The sequence below is a fragment of the Acipenser ruthenus genome, chromosome 9 (genome assembly GCF_902713425.1).
Source record: "Acipenser ruthenus chromosome 9, fAciRut3.2 maternal haplotype, whole genome shotgun sequence".
Classification (NCBI taxonomy): domain Eukaryota; kingdom Metazoa; phylum Chordata; class Actinopteri; order Acipenseriformes; family Acipenseridae; genus Acipenser; species Acipenser ruthenus.
The window spans coordinates 10,700,591-10,721,865 of NC_081197.1; the positions used below are offsets into that span (position 1 = coordinate 10,700,591).

Here is a 21,275-nt window from a genome sequence, read left to right on the forward strand (position 1 = left end):
AAGACATAATTGCCAAGGAGACGCTAAAAAAAAAAAAACATTATAAAACAATCGGGGGTGGTTGAAACTGCACTCAGGGGGTGGTTGAAACTGCACTCTCTCAATTTACACTCTCATAGCACATTCTTTGAGCTCTACGACATAAAAAAAAAAAAATACAGAATGACAAAAATAAGCTAATAAACAAGTCTCCAATCCCTTGGGGGTGGGGGGAGGTATTACTGACCAACACCGACAGCGGTGGAGCACCTCAATAAATGTAACCCATCTCTGGTTGTGTGTCTAATCACAGATATACAGAAATGGTTTGTGAACAGGTTCAATTACTGCATGAAAGCAGACTTGCCTGCTCTAAACTAACAATGCACAATGCTAGGCCTACTGCTTCCAGCAGTTGATTATCCACCAACACCTTCACTTACCAGCTATGTTTGTATGAAATGTCATCTTTACTTGCCCAGGCAATTCAAGACACTGACGTCATGTCAAGAATATCTGGACATACAATAAACCCATTTCCATCAATAACCCTTAAATTATATAACATCTTATGCATCTATAGTAGTACAAATCCATACTTAAATATTTTAAACAAACAGGGGTTCTATGATTAATGTAATAAAAACTAAACACTGCAGGTGGACAGAGGAAAGATAAATGGCTTTATCAAAATATGGAAACCATGAATCAATTATTAAATAATAGCTGACCAACTCAATTGTAAACACTTTATAACAATATCATTTAGGCTATATACTGTAATAGTATAATATGTATATCTGTATGCATTAATATGATGTGTGAAAATGTATGTAACTGTATGTATCTTTACCATATATAAATGTATGTATGTTGAAATTAATGTGGTCATAGCCATATAATATGTAACTTAACTAAGTGATCTCTGTACTTAATCATAGTAATACTCTACATTTGTGTATGAACTGAATATTTTACAGGACATTTTAATTGGTCAAAAGTAGAAACCTTTTGCTTTTCTGTCATGTTTTCTGACCACTATACGCGATCAAACAACACCCTCTACTGTAATCCATAAAGTATTACTCAGAAACTATGCAAATTTTCAACAGAAACATCAAATCACACACATTATTTTGCTTTTTGTACCAAGGACATTGAGAATTCAAAACTTTAACTACACAGCATGAAGCTAAAGAATATGTATGCTAACTGGTAATCGTACATACAAATAAACAACTGTGATTAATAATGAAATCACTGAAATATTTCTTATGTTCTTGATGTTTTTTGTGAATGTTGTTTCTACACCATTCACATGGTTTTATATATAATAACATTGTAAATAGTTATGACTGGGGACAGCCATCATTGTGTCCAAACCCTGAGTCTGCTAGCACCACAGGACTTCCTGCTGTGCTAGTGTAGGATATCCAGACTTCAGAGATATGTACTACAGAGCTTAAAGGGAAGAGGAAACACAAAGATAATAGATTTTTGACTGTTGCTTGCTACTGCCCCACTTACCACAAATGATGCCCAACAAAAAGCAGAACACTGTTGCTATGTGACACTTTTTGTGCCTATGGTAACGTCCAATAATCTGATGAAGAATATCTGAAACAGTAAAGTTCCAGTTAAGCAACTACAGTAGGAATTTTTGTTGCTCAGTGTTGCATGTTAGTGAAAGCATGGTAAAACATGTATGGTTTGTACTAATTTACGATATCAACTACATGAATAGTTAACATAACTTTTGTCGAACTGCAAAAAAAAAATAAAAAATAAAAATTGCTGGATGGTATACTACTAGAAAGGAGGACTGGCATTAAGCTGTGAAACTTGACCCCCGAAAGGACTCAATATGAATTGATGCTAGTTCAAAAGTAAAGGTATTAATTCATACTGTATGTTACCAAGTTTTCATTAATTTATACACAGCAGGTTAAGAATGACAGGCATTTACTTTTTCACCAGAGGGGGCACTGTAACAATAGGGCATCGTATTGTTAGTGCCATCGGGTACCCACTTGAGCCAAGTTCAGTGTACAAGGTGTCTTTCTACATGAGAAGTTCATGAGGATTCTAGCTATTACAGTATTTTTGTCCAAAAATCTTTAGTTCAATTTATTTATTTACAATTTAAATCTCAGAATCAGAAAATCATACTGCTCCAAAAATATTTTTGATATCTCAGTGTCAGTTTCTGAAAGCGTTACTAAAATCAGTTCAACAGTGTGGGGGTCAGCCAGAAGGTCGAAGTTCAACATATGGGTTTGTGCAACTATGTGCGTCTGTTTGCTTCTTAACATGTCTTGCCATTCTAAGCATTTTGTATGGATTTTGACATACAGATGATTACAGTAATTTGTATTCGTCTTTAACATTACTAATAGTTATTTGAAGTGGAATTAGAAGACTGCAATAATGAATATTGTAAAAAGGAAAGTCATTTTGTATGACTCATGTGTAAAATAGTTTGAACTATAAAGGTACTGCACTTTTCACTCACACTGAGTGAAACACAAAAAGTCAGCACTATTACCAGTTTACCAGTATTTTACAGCAACTGGTTTGAAACAGGGAACTGTTTTTGCAAGATATTACAATTACATGGTAGAGGAGAATATACTGTTAGACTGACGTTAACCTTTACTTTGAGGAACATGATGACAGAAAGGTGAATAAGTAACATTTCACTGATAAGATAAAGAAAAGCTGTAACCAGTTTGCTATTAACCTGTATTTATAACAGAGTTATATACAGTATGGTTTACATAGAGTACTCACCATTCATGGTACCATATTAGAGGATTATATTAGCTAAATCACTATTTTCACTGAATATTTTGGCCACAGTTACTACTGTATTTTTATGGGTGTACACAAACCTTTTTTTTTAATCTACAGTCATTTCACTGTCAAGATGGTTTTACCATATAATAGAATCATAAATGTTTTGAAACAGCCATAAAAAAAAAAAAAAAATGGTAGGGCCAGTCTCCGGTAAGACCATTGGGGCAGCGGGAGAAGCGATGGGGAACATTGTCCCGCTACAAGATGATTTGTTTCATTCCCGGTTCTGCCCAAAGCAGCAGACAAGAGTCTACCCCATGACCTGCTTTCATTTTGTCTCAAGAATTGGGTAATGCCATGATGATGTCGGAGTCTAGAATATGTTTGAGTTCCAAGCTAAGAAACTGGGTGTGCATCTGCTATAGCTCAACAGTATAATTGCTCTGGTTGTCAAGTGGGTGGGGGAGTGTGTGTGGTGGGGGTCTAATTTAGAGGAGAATGGAGTTGCAAATGGAGTAATAGATAGGGAAGCTCAATAGACACTGGAGGCCCCTAATGAGTCCTGGCTTGCAGCCATTATTAGAGGCACCTGGGCCAATATATGAATCCAAAAGAGCACAAAGAAAACTGAACAGTAATTCAGTAAGGAGGTGGGCTACTTTTTAATTTTCTGTGATACTACCACTGTGTGCTTGGCTTATGACTAATCTCCAGCTATTTGATGTGTTAAGGTATGGTAGTTAATCATTGGAATTGGATGGGGGCATTGACCAACGGTACAACGGAGAGCCTGTCTCCAGATATTTATTCACATCACTCCGTGACTCAAACTGCAGTAGCGAATGACAGTTCAGGGTTTTCAATGTTAGCTCGAAACTATTAGAGATATAGTTAGTGATTCCATTCCAATCTTCCAATCAGAGACAGTCGTCAAATGGTAGGACAAAATCGGAAATAAATTCAAGGCTTCTGTGCAAAAGTAGTGGATTTCTTATTGAACTACATTTTGGGAAAACATCACTAACTGGTAATAAAGACACTTAGAATCTTTTTTTATTTCTCTACTTTTTGTTATGGCATATACTTAATATATACAGTATATAGCTGCATTTTTCATCTTGACAGTTATCCCAACTGTGTGTATCTCTGCAGGTAAAGGGAAAAAAGCAACACTGTGTTTAATTGATAAATAAACTTTAATAAAGTCTGGTTTGACAAATGGTGGTGCAATACAATCATGATACAATGTGACTTTATAATTTGTAAAGAAAGCGTTTTCACTATTACCCTATTGCCTTGTAATTAATGTATACTTTCATCTTCTCTTCCATGGATTCTAGTCATTTTCTACCATGTGTACAGGGAAGTGTTCAAAGTGCATTGGGAGACTGCTGCTTCCTCTGGGATTATGTGCTATCATAGCCAACATTCTTCTGTATTTTCCTAATGGAGAGGTGCTTGATGCAGCTAAGATAACTGATTTTGTCTGGTACTTCCATGGGATCCTAGGAGCTGGGTTAATAGTAAGTTCTCTCATTAATTACTTATTTTAAAAAAGTCTTATATTGCAACTAAACTACTGATTTTACTTTTCTACACCTGCTCTAGGTATATATATTAATATATTTTAATTTTTAGCTTACTAGAAATACATCTAAATGCTTTTTAGCTATAAAGAATCATTCTTTTGAGTGGGGTGACATTGAAATGGGCTAAATTCCACTGTTCTGAAATATACAGAAACTCTGCAATTTGCATAGCTTTCCTCAGCACTGTATACATGTAAATGGATGTTGGTAATTTTCCAAGGGATAAGCTGTACCTGGCAAAGAGGGGGAGTAACAGGTATTATGGTCTTGGTTTTAGTCAGCAGTGGTCTCAAGCCATTGATTCTTGAAATGTATTTTTTGTTTACGACTGTAAGTCGCCCTGGATAAGGGCGTCTGCCAAGAAATAAACAATAATAATAATAATAACAATGCCATCGATAAAATATTTGCAGACTGACTCCTATATCTCTTAGCCGTTTTTCTGTTGTGTCTGAAGACTGTGTCTGGCAGAATGTTTAGTTACCTGACAATTCCCTTCCTAAAGCTATTAGGGATTTAGGACCCACAATATATTTAAGCAATAATACATTGCACATAGGGCATTTGGCAGTAATTAGCCAGAGCTGAATGTGTACATGGTGTTAATTATGTTTTATTATTAGTATTAGTAAAGTCCCAAGGCAATTACCAGGGAGACAATTGTCTTGCTATTTTTTGGCCACAAGTATGTTTTTTTACAAGCTGTCATCATTGTTTGCAGGTCTATCTGCCTGCCTTTTTGATGTTGGGTGCTGGAGGGGATGGGTGCTGTGCAAACAGATGTGGGGTAAGAGCAGGAAAAAGGGTGGGATCAAAACTAACATTTGTAAGAAAATAGATACTAACACTAATTTGTTAGCAGAGTCATAATGCTGAAAAAATATTTATATTTATGCTTTTATTAATTAACCTGTTGAGAATTGCATTGTATTTACAAGGGGCTTGACTGGAGGTTAACATACAGTACTTTTGTATTATGATATCAAAGTATTACATGTTTTTTTCACATAATATCTTTTAAGTAGCAGTACCATAAAAAGCCAATTTTAGAATGTTGAGGGTTGTGGTTTTTAATAACTATAGATATTATGCTGTTGGCTTATCTGCCAAACCTGCAAAACCACTCCTTATCTACTGCAAACATGTATTTCTTGGATTCATGCTGGTCTTCACATACTGGAAGTGGTGGCTTATTAGGCCAAATTTATTCCAACTAAACCACTGCTATGTGGTTTTCACTGATGGGATTTAATTGTGAAACTTTGCCCTTAGATCATACTCATCTTACCTGCATTCTCCTCTCCTGGTTAACAATGCACTTTCTTCTGTCCTTGCATGCCCCTTGCGTTTTCAGTTTGTGTAACTGCATGTTCAGTCCTTAAGTCTTGGCTTGCTGCTATGAGTACATGCTTCTCATTCCCAGGACAAATCCTACTGGATAAATTACATTGTAGTGCTGTCAAAAGAAACCCTCTCATATGTGTAAAGTACAATCAGTACCCCAAACCAGGACCGACCACGGCCTGAATACAAGACAAAATTAGACAAAATAAATTGATTTGACCTGTGCAGCTTGTCCCATAGGATAGAATGACCAGATGAAAGGCTTCGGATCCCAACGTAGTCACAGGGAAAAACATTATAACAAATTGGATGTGCGCGTGACACCAGCTGAACTCATGAAAACGGAACCAAATCAGACAAGATGGTTTGGTCACAGTTTAAACGTTCACACAAATTTTTCAATTGCATTTTATTTGGGCTTCTGGCTTTGCATTTTATTTGGGCTTTCCAGCTTTGCATGAAAAGTGAGCTCCGTGGCACAACATGCAGGCAGCACAGCAATCACAACATGCAGGTAACTATAATGAGTAAAGGCAAGCACAGATTTCAGATGTTTTATATGCAGTTACAACTGGATATGTTGGACGTTTTCTTAAAAGGCCCCAATGAGACTTTACATTTAATGACAGATGGCCTACCGCACCTCACAAGATGTTCAGTATATGACTTCCCCCTTCCCTCTCTGGTGTGTGTCTGTCCCAGATGCTGTTGTCTATGCTCCTGTCTGCGATGGGGTTCTTTGGAGCGGTGTACTGCATGATCATGTCCTCTCTGGGTCTGGAGCAGGGTCCACTCTGTGACACAGGGGACGGGGACTATGTGTACCCCTTCAGAAACCAGACACTGGAGTAAGTGAGCCTGGTGATTGCATTACAGCGCTGTAAATCAATGTTATTTAGGCAACTGATTAAAACAAATTATAATTATGACATATAGATATGTTTAAGTTACTTAGAAATCCTAGAGAACTTTCTCCACCAATCAGGAAGCTCCATTTCATGTCGCTACTACACAGTAGATGAATATTGAAAAGCAAGACAACATGTCTAGCTTTAAAAAAAAACTACACATAAGCAAAGCATTAAAATAACATAAAGGCTGTGTCTACCAGTTGTAATAAAACCCAGATGATCTGGCATTACCTTGGTACTTACTTTCCTGATGCCATGAACTATCAGACAATCATGCCCTCTGATCAGGAATCAGTTGTTAAATTGAGATACTGATCAATCTACGTTATCAAAAGTTAACCACATCCAATTAATCATTCTGATTAATACAACATCCAAAATTCGGTAAGGGTTGGACAATTTTATTACAGGAGAGAGTTGTCTAGATTCCAGATCCAAATGATGGTGCAATATTATATCTGTGTTTTATCTGATATTTCTGTTACTGATAGAGAGAGCTACCTTTTTAATCAGACTACATGGGACATCTGTAAGAAACCTAAAAATGTGGTCCTCTGGAACGTCACCCTGTTCTCAATCCTCCTGGTTATTGGTGCACTTGAGGCTGTCTTGTGCCTCATTCAAGTACTTAACGGGCTCTGTGGATGTTTATGTGGCACTTGCAAGAGGCAAAGACAGGTAAGTGTTGAACAATAAAATCATAAAACAAAACAAAAAACAAAAACTGGATAAAGGTATTATTATTTTACAGGGTTAGGGATAGGAAAAGGGAACAGGAATATGATAGGGGGAGGGTTCGTTTTGGAGTTAAGGATGCATTTAGGGTTTGGGGTTAAAGGTCAAGGTGTTGGAATATGGATGAGGTGGAGATTATTCCTGAACCCCATAATGTGTGTTAATTATATTATAGGAGGGTAATAAGCATGTTACTAACATACCTTGTTTTCAATGCAGACTGATGTCGCGTGAAGGGATTGTGAGGATTCATTCAGCAGTGATGGATACTCTGTCAACAGACAGTACAAAGGAATTGTTTTTCATTGTATTTATTTCTCTCGCTGTGTTTTTATAAACTATGAACAGCATATTCAAATATTCATAATCATTACCCATGTTTTGTAACTTAATTTACAGTTTAATGATTGAATTATGCCACAACATATATATTAAAGTAAATCAATGAAAATCGTGTTGTGTCAGTATTTTGGGGGGTACTGTGCAGGGTATTACTCTCCTGGGGATCTCCTTCCCTACACTGTTCTTGCTCACTAGTGGACCTGCATTTGAACCCCAACTAGTCATACTTTCACTCCAACTACATTTCAACAGACTAGGCTACTAGTTACATTTACCCTATCCAAACGGCAATACATTGCCTCAATATAGGTTGAACAATTTGTGTGTGTGTGTGTGTGTGTGTGTGTGTGTGTGTGTGTGTGTGTGTGTGTGTGTGTGTGTGTGTGTGTGTGTGTTATAAGTAGGGTTTCCACCTCTGACTTACAAAAAAAGGGGACACCAGAGTCATTTCGTACATAAATAAATAAATAAATAAATAGATCATATACTTTGACGTTTAATGTCCTGGGATGTCTTACAGATTTCCAAGGACAGCTGCCTCAAAAAGAGAACAATCCAGGCAAAACCAGAACGGGTGGCAACCCTAGTTATAAGTGAAAAAAGAAGTGTTATCTGAAACAAAAACACATTGGCAATGTGAAAAAACACCAAGTTATCAAAAGTGCCCAGCCATTTAAAGTGGTGATATCAAAAACACAAGCCAAGCTTCAAGAAACCATTGGGGCAACCTTGCCCAGCACAAAGCAAATAGGCACAACCGTAAAACCGATGGGGCCTAGGTTGTCCCAACTGTTTCTTCTAACTTAGCTTGTGTTTTTCAGGCATAATAAAAGCGGGTTGAACTTGCATCAAAAACACACTATAATTTGATGACTACAGAACATACATTTACAAATTACATTAAAATGAGCTCTCCAACTACTTTTTTTCAGGCAGAGCCAGCGGATTTCGGACTGTCGGAAGACTTTTGATATTCAGGGCCAATATGCTTACAGAGTAAAAACAAATGTGCCCGTTGGCTGTAAATGATGGAAGCTGGTAATGTAAATAAACTTAAACCTGCTGTGCCATTGGCTGTAAATGATGGAAGCTGGTAATGCAAATAAACTTAAACCTGCTGTGCCATTGGCTGTAAATGATGGAAGCTGGTAATGCAAATAAACTTAAACATGCTGTGCCATTGGCTGTAAATGATGGAAGCTGGTAATGCAAATAAACTTAAACATGTCATGCCGGAGCAAACCTGACAAGACTCAGGCCATTTGCATAGAAGATGAGCTCCCACTTCTTTACACACACATCTAAAATCAATTGTTAGCGGTTTTAAGTGTCTGGAGGACCAAGATTAAGCACGGTAAAATTCGGGAGAAAATCAGTAAAAAAAACGGTAAGGATAATTTTTTAAAGTGGCAATTCATGGGTGAAAATAGTTAAATAAAAAAAAGAAATGAAAAAACCCATTAAAAATGGCTTGCGCTTCAGATTTGTTTTAGCTCTATGCGCCCAGAATATTGTGCAATGTTTTGAACTGTGATGAGCATATTATTAGCGCACTACTGTGGAAATAAATACTCTGTTTCAAAACACACTGGTTTAGTTAAAAACTGCTCACACCTATTTGTATTTATTGCTTTTGGAATATACAGTAGTTCTTGCATTAGCAACACAATGAGTGGCATTATTCTGCATTTGAACTATATGAAACAGCTGTTTGTGAAACAGGGCTCTAGTTTGTGTATAAAAGTACCCTACACTTTTACAGCAAGGGTGTTTCTTATATGTAAAGTTTTAAGCAGTATTGAGCACATTAGTGTAGTAATACTATTCTGTTTAAACCCTTACATATATCATTCCAATCACTTTATCATTGCAATATAGTTGTGGCATGATTCTGTGTTTTGCCTAAAGGTGCCTGTGGCAGAGCCCTTAAAAATACTGTCAGGGAAGGAGTTAAATTCTCCTCCCTGCCCAGGTTGATTGTGTCAGGTGGGAGCAATCAGTCAATTAATTATTCAATTATGGACTTAGCCACCTGGCATAAAAGGAGGCCTCAGCCTCCCAGTTGGAGGAGAGAGTTCTGTAAGGAGAAGAAGAGTGTTTTTGTTTGTGCTGTGTTTTAGTAGTTATTGAATCCAGTGAAGGCAATGCCCAGCCTGGAAGCCTTAATTTGTAAGTTTTGTTTTGTGTCTATTTTGTGTTTTGAAACCTTTTTGTTTGGCCCTCGTGCCTGTTTATTTTGAATTTTTGTTTATTAAAAAGCTTTATTTTGAACTTCAAACTGTCTCTGAGCTTCAACCTCTGCCAATCCTGTCACAGTACCGTTCATTTAAGACAGCTGTTTTTATATTGGCTAAGGTTACACTGCCTGAATTTCAGTTCATTTAATCCTATATGAAAAGGCTTGAGTATTACAGTGGTGATAATGTGAGATAACACTACTTTTAAAGTGTGTTTAAATGTTAAATATATTGAGATGTTTAAGAAGCTATTGGTAAGTTGTTGAATACACGTTAATAAATAACCTAAAACACGTTGAACAAGTTGCTGTTTATTTGCATCTTGACATAATAAAGTACCAAAATGTTCACATTGTTGAGAATTATAAATACTGAATTTCTCAAACATCATTGAGCTGATTTTTTCCCATGGATTTTCTCCTGGTTTTCAGTTGTAAAAATAAATTCTGGAAAAAGAGCGGTCCCAAAATGTACGATAAAACGTGTGTGAAAATAATTTGACTTGCTTTACAGCAATAGGGGTGTGCCATAACGCGATCTGGCCCGGCGTCATGGGCAGGCCTTAGAGGGTCTGGCCCGTCCAATTTAGATCCAGTGCCCCCCCCAGTTTCAGATTGTAAATTGATTCAGTACCGTCAGCTTAACACCTGGCACTTCCTAATACTTTTTTTTTATTCCCTTGGGTACAGCCATTAACTTTCTTCATGCATGTTATAATCTCTATACTCCTTTGTATTCTTTTAAATCTACTCTCAGAACATGCTGGCATTTAAACAAAATGATTCGTCTTCATTTGTAGGGAGTCTCTGTATTTGAAGATGGCTGTCAACATCCCTGGTCTGATCGCTGTAATTGTGTTTTATATACTCATTCTGGCAACTGGCATTTGGGCTTCAAGAAAAGCCAAGAAAGAAGAGAAGAAATGCACAGGAAACAAAAGCGAGGTGGCCATGGTTGGGGGCCGAAACATGAATCTCTGGGTTGGGATTTTCACTACGACCGGTAGGGTGATTTCTTATTGTTAAACAAACATTGACGCTTTATTTATGAAAGGTTATTAATATTATAAACTGTATCTGTTGAAACTTTCAAAAAGTTAAGGATGAAAAAGAAACTGTAGCAGACACAATTAGATCATATTCATAACATTTGAGGATTACCAATATAAAATGGAAACACAACTGGAACTGGAAACACAAACGCAACAGTTTGCTGACTCTTGCTTTTTTTCAGCAACGTGGGTTGGAGGAGGTTACATCATGGGCACAGCAGAAGTGGTTTATGATCCAGCAATGGGCCTAATCTGGTCTACTCAACCACTGGCATATGCACTTAGCTTGTTTGTTGGTAAGAAAAATACAGTCATTGATATTGTCCTCTTTAAATATGCAGCTTTATAGGATGTGAAAGTATTTTTTATTATTTCTTAGACAGAAACCCTTGTTTATTAAGGACTTGCTCAATAGTTGTGCCTCTGGGGTAACACCTTCCTGCAAGTGATCAAAGGTTTCTAGCTTTATTTCCCTAAAACTGAAAATGTTTAAGTAGGATGCCCCAGGCTTTCCCTGGATTGGCCTGGAAAAATTGTCCGTTATTGGTTATATCTTGATCTTAAATAGCTTTTGATCATTTACAGATTTTTTTTTTTTTTTTTTTTTTTTTTTTTTTTTTTTTTTTTTTTTTTGCTGTTTCTAGATTTGTGGAAAGAGTCCCAAAAAAACATTTTCATTCTTCATCTATTTTTTACAGAATTTTTTTTTTTCTTTATACTAGGTGGGCTTTTCTTTGCTAAACCCATGAGAGACAAGAATTATGTTACCATGATGGACCCATTCCAGATCCGATATGGAAATACGTTGATGAGTCTGCTTTCTGTTCCTGTGTTAATAGCAGAAGTAGCTTGGGCAGCCAACATACTTGCTGCTTTGGGTAAATGCATTTTCTTATAGTTTTCAAATAACAGAATGACAAAGAAGACTGAAAACAGCTGTCAAACTGGGTCTGCTGCCAGTTCCGTCTGCAGATTACAATCTAATCTGCATGGAGACAATACACAAAAGTCAAAGATAACCTACATGTATCATGTTTTTGGTATCATTTATACAACCATTTACCAACCTTCAAAATGTGCTCATTATTTAGATTGAGTTCTGCCAACCTGCAATCCTCACTGGATGAGCTGCTTTGCTGTAAATCTGCTGTTGATGTAAATTAACTAGTCAGGTTACAAATTTCTTTCCAGTGGCTGATGTAAATGTGGCATATCTGTCCATCCAATTATTATCATCTTTTTTGACAAAGTTTCCCTAAGGTGAGACAAGCAAGCTTATATTTAAGTCCCCCTTTTTCGGAGCACTTACACACTGAGGAGCACATTGGTTTACACACAATTTACACGCTGGAAGAAGGGCTTACATGCCCATATATGGTATTGTATTTACCATTCATGGGCATGTAAACCCTTCTTCCAGCACGTAAACCAAGTCAGAATAGACCAGTAAATGCAGCTGAGTTATTCTGAGTTAAGCTAACTTAGAACTTAATCTATAAAACCTACAGTATCTACCCTAAAATGTCAGTGATTCCCTACAGCTAGAGTTTTTTTTTTAGCTGAGACAGTGTAGTACTGGTAATAATGTTTTTTGACAAAACTGTATTCACCTGTTTGCACTGTGTTAACTGTTCCAGGAGGAACAATTTATGTAATACTGGGTATTGCATCCTATCAGTCAATCCTAATGTCTGGTGGAGTGGCAATATTATATACATTACTCGGGGGCCTGTACTCTGTATCCTACACAGATGTTATCCAGCTCCTCTTTATATTTGTCAGCTTGGTAAGTATTAATACTCAATTACTTCTTGAATAGTTTCCATTTTTTATTACCCTCTAGATCTGAATATTTTTTCTCAATTTGAAAGTGAATCACATAAAAAATTGGCCAGAACAATGTATAAAGTGAATTCAATAACACCATGTAACAAATTTTTTATTTTTTTTTGTTCCTGGGTAGTAAGTGTTATTTCCTAATTGCTTATGCCTCAAAAGTATAGAAAATGGCTATTCCGCACAAACTTTGCTTTTGTGACCAGGACAGTGATATTTTGAAATGTACCTATTTCCAATGAGAAAACGCTCGAATTTGTGTCTTTTCGTTCACATAAAGTCCGAAAAAAACAACATATGAATCCAAATTAACATGTATTTATACTAAAGTAATACAAAAATGACTACAAAAGATTTAGAAGTGAGTAGTTTTTCAAGATTTACGATTATACTGTAAATCACTTTCACGAATCAGCCCCCAAATGTAGTCTCCCATCATGTTCTCGTTATACTGTCCTTCACTGACCGCTCATCCAGGAGCCTCAAAGCCGTGCTGCTCCATAATGGTAACAAGTACCCGTCTCTTCCCCTGGCTTACTCGGTGCACCTCAAAGAGGATTACAACAGCATCAAGATCTTGCTGGACGCCTTGAAGTATGATGAGTACGGCTGGGACCCACGGAAGGTGCTGATGCCACCACTGCACATCAAATTGGGCCTTATGAAACAATTTGTCAGAGCTCTAGATAAGGAGTCGGCAGCCTTCAAGTACCTTCAAGACTTCTTCCCTAAGCTGTCTGAGGCAAAGGTCAAAGCCTGTGTCTTCGTCGGACCACAGATAAAGAAGATCCTAGAGTGCAATGAATTCCCCAAGAAGCTCACTAGTAAGGAGAAAGCGGCTTGGAACAGCTTTGTCAGAGTGGTTCGGGGCTTCCTGGGCAATCGCAAGGCCGAAAACTATGTGGAGCTGGTTGAGACTCTGGTGAAGAACTACGGCACAATGGGCTGTAGGATGTCCCTCAAAGTCCATATCCTTGATGCTCATCTTGATAAATTCAAGGAGAACATGGGAGCGTACTCGGAGGAGCAAGGCGAGCGCTTCCACCAGGATATACTGGACTTTGAACGCCGCTACCAAGGACAGTATAACGAGAACATGATGGGAGACTACATTTGGGGGCTGATTCGTGAAAGTGATTTACAGTATAATCGTAAATCTAGAAAAACTACTCACTTCTAAATCTTTTGTAGTCATTTTTGTATTACTTTAGTATAAATACATGTTAATTTGGATTCATATGTTGTTTTTTTCGGACTTTATGTGAACGAAAAGACACAAATTCGAGCGTTTTCTCATTGGAAATAGGTACATTTCAAAATATCACTGTCCTGGTCACAAAAGCAAAGTTTGTGGGGAATAGCCATTTTCTATACTTTTGAGGCATAAGCAATTAGGATATAACACTTACTACCCAGGAACAAAAATTGTGTTACATAGTGTAATTGGGCAGCAGTGTGGAGTAGTGGTTAGGGCTCTGGACTCTTGACCGCAGGGTTGTGGGTTCAATCCCCAGTGGGGGACACTGCTGTTGTACCCTTGAGCAAGGTACTTTACCTTTACCTAGATTGCTCCAGTAAAAACCCAACTGTATAAATGGGTAATTGTATGTAAAATAATATGATATCTGTATAATGTGATATTTTGTAACAATTGTAAGTCGCCCTGGATAAGGGCGTCTGCTAAGAAATTAATAATAATAATAATTGCGTACATTTTAGCTGTTGATATTTTCCAATCATATTATTCCCTATATGGGGTTTAAAATATATAAAGTTCAGCATCAGCTTTACATCAAGGTTGTTTTGCACACTATCATAAATCATGTATAAGAAATCAACTCATCACAATTACTGGTTTGTCAGAATTCCAGTACATCTTTTCCTGTGTACAGATCTCATACTGGGGAAAAACAACCTTTATACTTTTAATAGTAGTTCCAGAGTCTAATCTTCATCGTGTTGAGTATTTATTATAATATAACATATAATTTCGCTCAGCTTTGCTTCACAGTTCTCTCACATGACATCTAGTATAGAATAAGAAACACTCTAGAGTCTACAGGTGCTGTTTAAATGTATATCTTACCATATATACTTGATCTCTTGTTTTCTTTATTATCTTTTTCTGAAACCACAGTGGCTTTGTATTCCATTTCTCATGTTGAATCCAGCATCTACAGATATTATATATACCGCTGTTGACGAATTATATCAAGCTCCCTGGGTTGGGAAACTAGACCTAGTAGACCTATGGAGATGGCTGGATGATCTTTTACTAATGGTAAGATATCCATTGAGAACACAGTTTACCAGTGCAACTCCACAGTAAAGCTTTAGAATTCCCCTCCCCAGCCATTCTCATAATCATGTACATTTACAATAGAGTTACAATATATGTAATGATCATTGAATGCTTTAACTTTTAAGTACCCTGGTTGGGCTGGTTATGCTTTCTACAATAAACTACATTATATCGCAATTGGGAAATTCTACTGCTTAAAAAAACATTGAATAATATTCAATACAAAATACTAGTACACTTTACTCTTAATGCCAGCTGGTACACTAAACACCAAATGTAATGCATTATTTATTTTTTACATTTCTTCTTAGGTTTTTTCTAGTGTTTGTTACCAAGACTTTTATCAGAGAGTTCTTGCAACATCATCTACTGCACATGCTCAGAAAATGTGCTACGCTGCCGCAGTGTTTTGTTTTTTCTTAGGTGTCCCTTCTATGCTCATTGGTGCAATAGCAGCTTCAACTGGTAGGTGTTTGTTTGTTTGGTTGTTATTTTTGCATTTGGTATGTATTGGGTGTGTTGAGAGGGTCTACAGAGAAAATAGCAATTGTTTATCACCCAACATGTTCAAGATATGAGGTCCAGTGGTTTTGGCAAATAAGCAACTTTTGTATTAAGGTTGAGCTACATAGTTCATTCTGCGCTCATTAAAACAATGTTCACTGAATGATGTATTGTAACATCCCATTAATTCCCCATCCTGTTTTGATGTTTATTGTTTCATGTGTATTCTTATATAAAATTTTATTACGGGCTGTTCAGACCATTAGAAGTTTTGAATTATAAATATTTCAAGGTTGCATTTTTTAAGCGAAATAATGTCACCTTGCATGTCAGAAAAAAGATCAAAGGGGAAAAAGGCTATATGTAAGTCTCTATTGTATGTACAACATGTATGGTACAATAATGTCTAAAAGAGATTCAACGTCACATGAACAGGACTGTATAAAAGGAGATGTTCATTCATCTGCAGGCAGTCACCATGCTGACCATGAAACAGTGTGTTGCCCCCCAAAATATAATTTTTCATGATCCATTAATATTGAATTCTTTGAATCTTCCAAACTATTCATCTTTCAGACTGGAACCAGACAAGTTATGGTTTACCCACCCCATATGAGAAAGGGGAGGCAGGTATCATCTTGCCCATCGCACTGCAGCACCTGTGCCCTGTCTACATCTCCATAGCTGGGATCGGAGCAATCGCCGCTGCTGTGATGTCATCCATGGACTCGGCACTTCTAGCCGCCGGTTCCATGTTTGCATTCAACATTTATAAGAACATGTTAAGGAAAAGGGTGAGATCCTTAACCTGGAAGTACGCAGTTTACTATGTTTTACATAAAATGATAGGAGCACGTATTTATTGACATGGGCAATTATCTGAGAGGGTTAAATAGAGTACATAACTTCAACATACACACATGGCATTCAAGACATTCACTTTTCCATGCGCAGGCAATGGAAACAAAAGCTGGGACTTTTCCTCCAGGGTTTATTAGCCTGGCTTGGAAGGTGCAAAGAGGCAATTGACTTGACGGCAGCAACAGCGGCCATCTGCTGATTTTTAATCCTTCTGATTGCAAGTGGGACGCAGCTGAGTTGCAACATTCCATTCGGGCATTTCAAATTGTGTAGAAAAACTGCTAAAATGGATTTTAAAAAATGTATCCAAGTAAAAAAAAAAGCTTTGTTTTTCTACGCTAAAAGTTTCAAATGCATTATTTATCTTAAGTGTTCTGGACACCCTTTAGTGTTTACAACAAATGTAGCTGTGTCCTGTGGAGTGTATTCAGGGTGAAAGAATGGGAGAGAGACGGAGCTGAGAATCAAAACTAAAAGAAAACAATTGCTACGCGTGCTGGTTCAATAGTTAGTGTTTAGTTTTGTCTGTCTATTGTGGCCAACGTGGAAATTGTTTTGGCTGTTTAACTCTTATTTATAATTAAAACATGCTGTAGCGCTTTCATACCCCAGTGGAGTTTGTGTCTGTGTCTATCTACTACCAGCCTGTTCACACTTGGTGTCAGAATGGGATAAGCTCCTGTGCCACATGGAGAAGCCCCACCACCACCAGTGCCACAGCCAGAATACCCCACATCCCTGCCAACAATACGACAGGAGAGCAGCTGAGGGTCGAGAAAGATGTGGGACTGGCTGGTGGACACTGAGGAACATGAGAGAGGACCTCCTGTGATTGACCTGCTGTGGGCCCGAGATTGGGAGAGATGGAAAGCCTGGGAACAGCAACACGACCCAGCTTCCCTCCCAGACACTGGCGCCATGATATTCAGTTACCTGCCTGCAGATATGGGAGGGGTCCCTCCATCTCCAGTTCCATCAGAAGGAGCCACGCCTACTCCAGCACCAAGGCAGTAGGCACGTCCATGCCAGTGCCCAAGGGGGAGGAGCCAGTGCATCCAATGCCAAAGTGGGAGGAGCCCGAGAGTCCAGCACCCAGAAGGGGGGAGCTGGAACCCTGCCGGAGGAGCCTGCCTTGTAGCTGTCAGCCCAAGAGGGGAGAGCCAGAGCATCCACAGCCTATGAGGGGGGGAGGCCAAGCGTCCACAGCCCACGGAGTTAAAGCCAGCATGTCCAGAGCCCAAGAAAGGGAAGCCCGTCTCCAGTGACCGAGGGAGAGCCGCACCAGTCTGCAATGCCTAGGGCTACCATGTCTGCTCCGCCTAGTGCTGCCATGTCTGCAACGCTTAGGGCTGCCAAGCCTGCAACGTTCAGGAAGGCCTGCTCACCATTGCCCGGGGAGGTCAGTTTGCCGTCGCCTGGGGACGCCTGAGCGTCGTCGTAGGGGGATTGTGGTGTCCACCAGCAGCAGTTTCGCTGCCGGAAATTCTGTGGCGGGAGCCCAAGAAGAGGGTGCTGCTGGCGACAGAGAAGAGGGGGTGAGGTCAGGAGACCACCTCCACCAGCAAATGTTTCACTGCCGGAGATTCTCTGGCCAGAGCCGAAGAAGAGGGAGCTGCTGCCTACAGAGGAAGGGGGAAGGTCAGGAGACCACCACCACTTGTTGTTGTTTCACTGCTGGAGTACGACGCGCTGCTGCTGTCCCGTGCTGAGGGCAGCATTGCCTCAGCCAGCTCCACCATTGCTGCCACAATTGCCCCTGCTGGAGGAGCCAGCCTTGTAGCTGCCTGCATTTCCGCTGACAGCATTGCCACTGTCAGCATGGCGGCTGCCAGCGGCGCCCCTAGCAGCATTGCCACTGCTGCTTACAGGGCTGGAGGAGCCAGTCTTGCCGCTGCCAGGAGTTCCCTGGCTGGAGAAGCCAGCAGCAATACCAGCATTGAGCTGCTACGTGCACAGAGTAGGGAGGCGGTGCAAGGAGGCTGCTTGAAGTCACTCCCGGGTGGTGAATGCAGGAGCTGTAGTCTACAGAGGTTGCCACGGACAGGCTTCTGCCTCTGCACCAGTAGTGACCCCTTATCAAGGGATTCAAGGTATTGAGGGGACGCTCCTGGACTAAAAAAGAGATGGGGGTCTAGGGGTGGGAAATTGTGTAACAATTGTTTCATTATTGTTGGTGGGCTGTGGGCTATTTAAAAGGAGCCTGCAAGCTCATCGGGGCAGTGTGTGGAAGCTTGCCGTGAGAGTTGTGTACCACTGCCAACTGAATAAAAAATGGCCATTCTGGACCGAAACTACAGTGTCTAGTCTCGTCTCTTATACTTCGTTTGTTCCTGAAAAGCTGGTACACTACAATACATGCAGCCCAGCTTGCTGCAGTCGAATGAAAGTTACTTAAAGTTATTGTGGTGAAAGCTTAAGATATCTAATAATTTTACTTTTTTTTTTAACCTCCAGGCATCTGACAGAGAAGTCCTGTGGGTGATCAAGATCTCAGTGATTTTCTTTGGAGTTGCTGCCATGGGTATTGCTATGATAACCACTTCAATGTATGGATTGGGGATCATTTCTGGAGAGTTGCTGTATAGTATTCTTTTTCCTCAAACTGTTTGCATCCTGTTTGTCCCAATGTCAAACGGCTATGGTGCTTCAGTGGGACTAGTAGTGGGGTTGACCCTGAGACTTTTAGGAGGGGATTCGTTCCTTAACTTCCCTCCTGTTATTCCCTACCCAGGCTGCACACTCGTAGATGGCGTCTATGTGCAGCTCTTTCCATTCAAAACCTTGACTATGCTGCTTTCTCTGTTCAGTATTATTTCTGTCTCCTATCTCACATCACTGCTGTTTAAACGGGGCCTGTTGCCCAAAAAGTGGGATATTTTTTATGTAAGTAAAAAAACTGACATTATTCTGAAAGAAACTGAACTATCACCTATTAACAATGAAGAAGATGTTGGGGGGAAATGAAAATCAAGCATAAATGGAATGATACAGAGAGCTTAATGGTAAATCTCCTAGTGCTGGTCAGTTAATTTTTTTTTTATTTTGCGTCAACTACATTTGTCAGAAATGACCCAAAGAACCATCCTGTATAGACTGTAATTGTTTCACGGGTTTCACGAAATTCCCATTGCTGAAAGAATAGTGTAATTATACATGTTTATCATTTAAAAAACAAATAAAGCTGTTTGCCTTATTGCTGTACTACCTGTTACACTGCATGTAGGAACCTGGTAGATGGTTCAGTTTGCTTCCAGTAATTTTTTTTTTTTTTAAATTTTTTAATGTCTTAAAAGACAACAAGCTACAACAAAGATTGGTAATATTTCTGCTAAAGATCAGTACTACAAGGGGCCATTTCACGTGTTATTTTTACATCTTGTGTTTTTGTTGTTTGATAATTCACTGATAGTGAAAATAGAATGTCATTAAAAGGGCGACAGAAAAAAATGAAATATTTCACAATTTAGCAATTTCTGTTATTATGTTTAATCATTTTCTAGCCTTTTTTGCTCAAAGGAAGACATTTTGATTTTGTTGCTTGACCTCTGCATGTGATAATTGCTTGAAAATGCTGCCTACACGAATCTTAAAAAAAATGGTGTCATATTTCAGAGCCTTTACAGTTCTTTTTTTTTTTAATTTAGTGATCAATTATTTTTATTTGTTTTCACACAATTTGAAATGTCCAATTGTGTGTTTTTTTTTTCTTTTCTCCTCACTGCAGTGGGACCCCACACAGCACAGACATTCTGAGGGCATGTGAGCATCCTCCGATCTCATAAGCCTAAAGCTAGAATCGCTTTTACATCGAGCAATCGAGAGCAGAGGTGGGCGAGCTTCCGATCTCGGGGAACAGAGATCAACCCTGTTTTTTATCCACTGTAAACGTGCTCAGTGTCTGGCTAGTATGGTTTGCTGTTGCACGATGAGGAGAAGGAATCCCTGCCGGTTTCCCATCCCCCACCCCTGGGAGCGACAGTGCCAATGTGATGCCCCCTTCAGGGTCCCCAGCAAAGTTCGGCCTCTTTACACAGCCCGTATGTGAACTGGCGCCGTCCAAGCTGTGTGACTCGTCCTGCGCTCCCAGCGGCAGTGCTTTAACTGGATGAGTCACTCAGATCTTGTTCATTCATCTGCAGCCACCCTTTCCAGGCATGAACAGTCACCTGGCTTTGGGATCTTGCCCACTAATCAGCAGTAAAACAGCTCTTTCAGGGATATAGCCAAGTAATCACCAGCTTCTCTGCATTTCTGATTCTGTGAAATACACCAACCCCTTGTTATATCGCTTCTCGCTATACTGCGGATTCGGATATATTGCGGGCTTGGAGTTGGCGCCCAATTTTTACAGTCTGCAATATACATAGGCAATTGCATTTAGAATTACTGTTTGTTTTATTTCGGACTGCACATCACAAACAAAAATATACAAAACAAATAAAAACAAAGCATTAATATCATACTGTTATCATATACGAACGCATTGCACAAAAGCACAAAGCAAATCAAATATCTACTTACTGAAGCGGTTTTTATTTTAGCCAACGAGGTGTTCAGTTATGGCAGCAATGCACTAGCAAAAGTCATAGGGCAGTGACGTCAGCTCCCTAGCAACAAGTCTCGATGTTTGGAATGGGATTCTTTCAATGCAGTGGGTTTGTGCATTTGAGAAAGGAGAGGAAGACTCATGAAATTAATTGGAGACTTAAGTTGATGAGAAGCAATTACTCTTCGCAGTACAAATTAAAATGGTGTGCTGCTTTTTATATGAAAAATGAGAAAAAAACA

General features: G+C 39.0%; 2 protein-coding genes across 5 annotated transcripts; both read left to right on the plus strand.

The window, feature by feature from the left end:
- The first annotated feature begins 3,593 nt into the window (after positions 1-3,593).
- On the plus strand, positions 3,594-7,792 carry LOC117405611 (transmembrane 4 L6 family member 1-like). Of its 3 annotated transcripts, XM_034924067.2 has the most exons (6): positions 3,595-3,802; positions 4,116-4,298; positions 5,086-5,151; positions 6,411-6,556; positions 7,111-7,297; positions 7,574-7,792. In XM_034924067.2, the coding sequence occupies exons 2-6, from the start codon at positions 4,128-4,130 to the stop codon at positions 7,586-7,588; spliced, it is 585 nt and encodes a 194-aa protein (XP_034779958.2). In that variant the 5' UTR covers positions 3,595-3,802; positions 4,116-4,127; the 3' UTR covers positions 7,589-7,792. The 3 variants fall into 3 exon arrangements, with proteins under 3 accessions (XP_058887096.1, XP_058887095.1, XP_034779958.2); XM_059031113.1 differs by lacking the exon at positions 7,111-7,297 and having other exon boundaries at positions 3,594-3,802; XM_059031112.1 differs by lacking the exon at positions 7,574-7,792 and having other exon boundaries at positions 3,594-3,802; positions 7,111-7,554.
- Positions 7,793-9,751: 1,959 nt separating this feature from the next.
- LOC131738047 (high-affinity choline transporter 1-like) lies at positions 9,752-19,680 on the plus strand. 2 transcript variants are annotated; one of them, XM_059031114.1, is made up of 9 exons: positions 9,752-9,865; positions 10,733-10,935; positions 11,167-11,280; positions 11,707-11,862; positions 12,622-12,770; positions 14,958-15,101; positions 15,434-15,587; positions 16,203-16,420; positions 18,942-19,680. In XM_059031114.1, the coding sequence occupies exons 2-9, from the start codon at positions 10,752-10,754 to the stop codon at positions 19,449-19,451; spliced, it is 1,629 nt and encodes a 542-aa protein (XP_058887097.1). In that variant the 5' UTR covers positions 9,752-9,865; positions 10,733-10,751; the 3' UTR covers positions 19,452-19,680. The 2 variants fall into 2 exon arrangements, with proteins under 2 accessions (XP_058887097.1, XP_058887098.1); XM_059031115.1 differs by lacking the exon at positions 14,958-15,101.
- Positions 19,681-21,275: the final 1,595 nt, after the last annotated feature.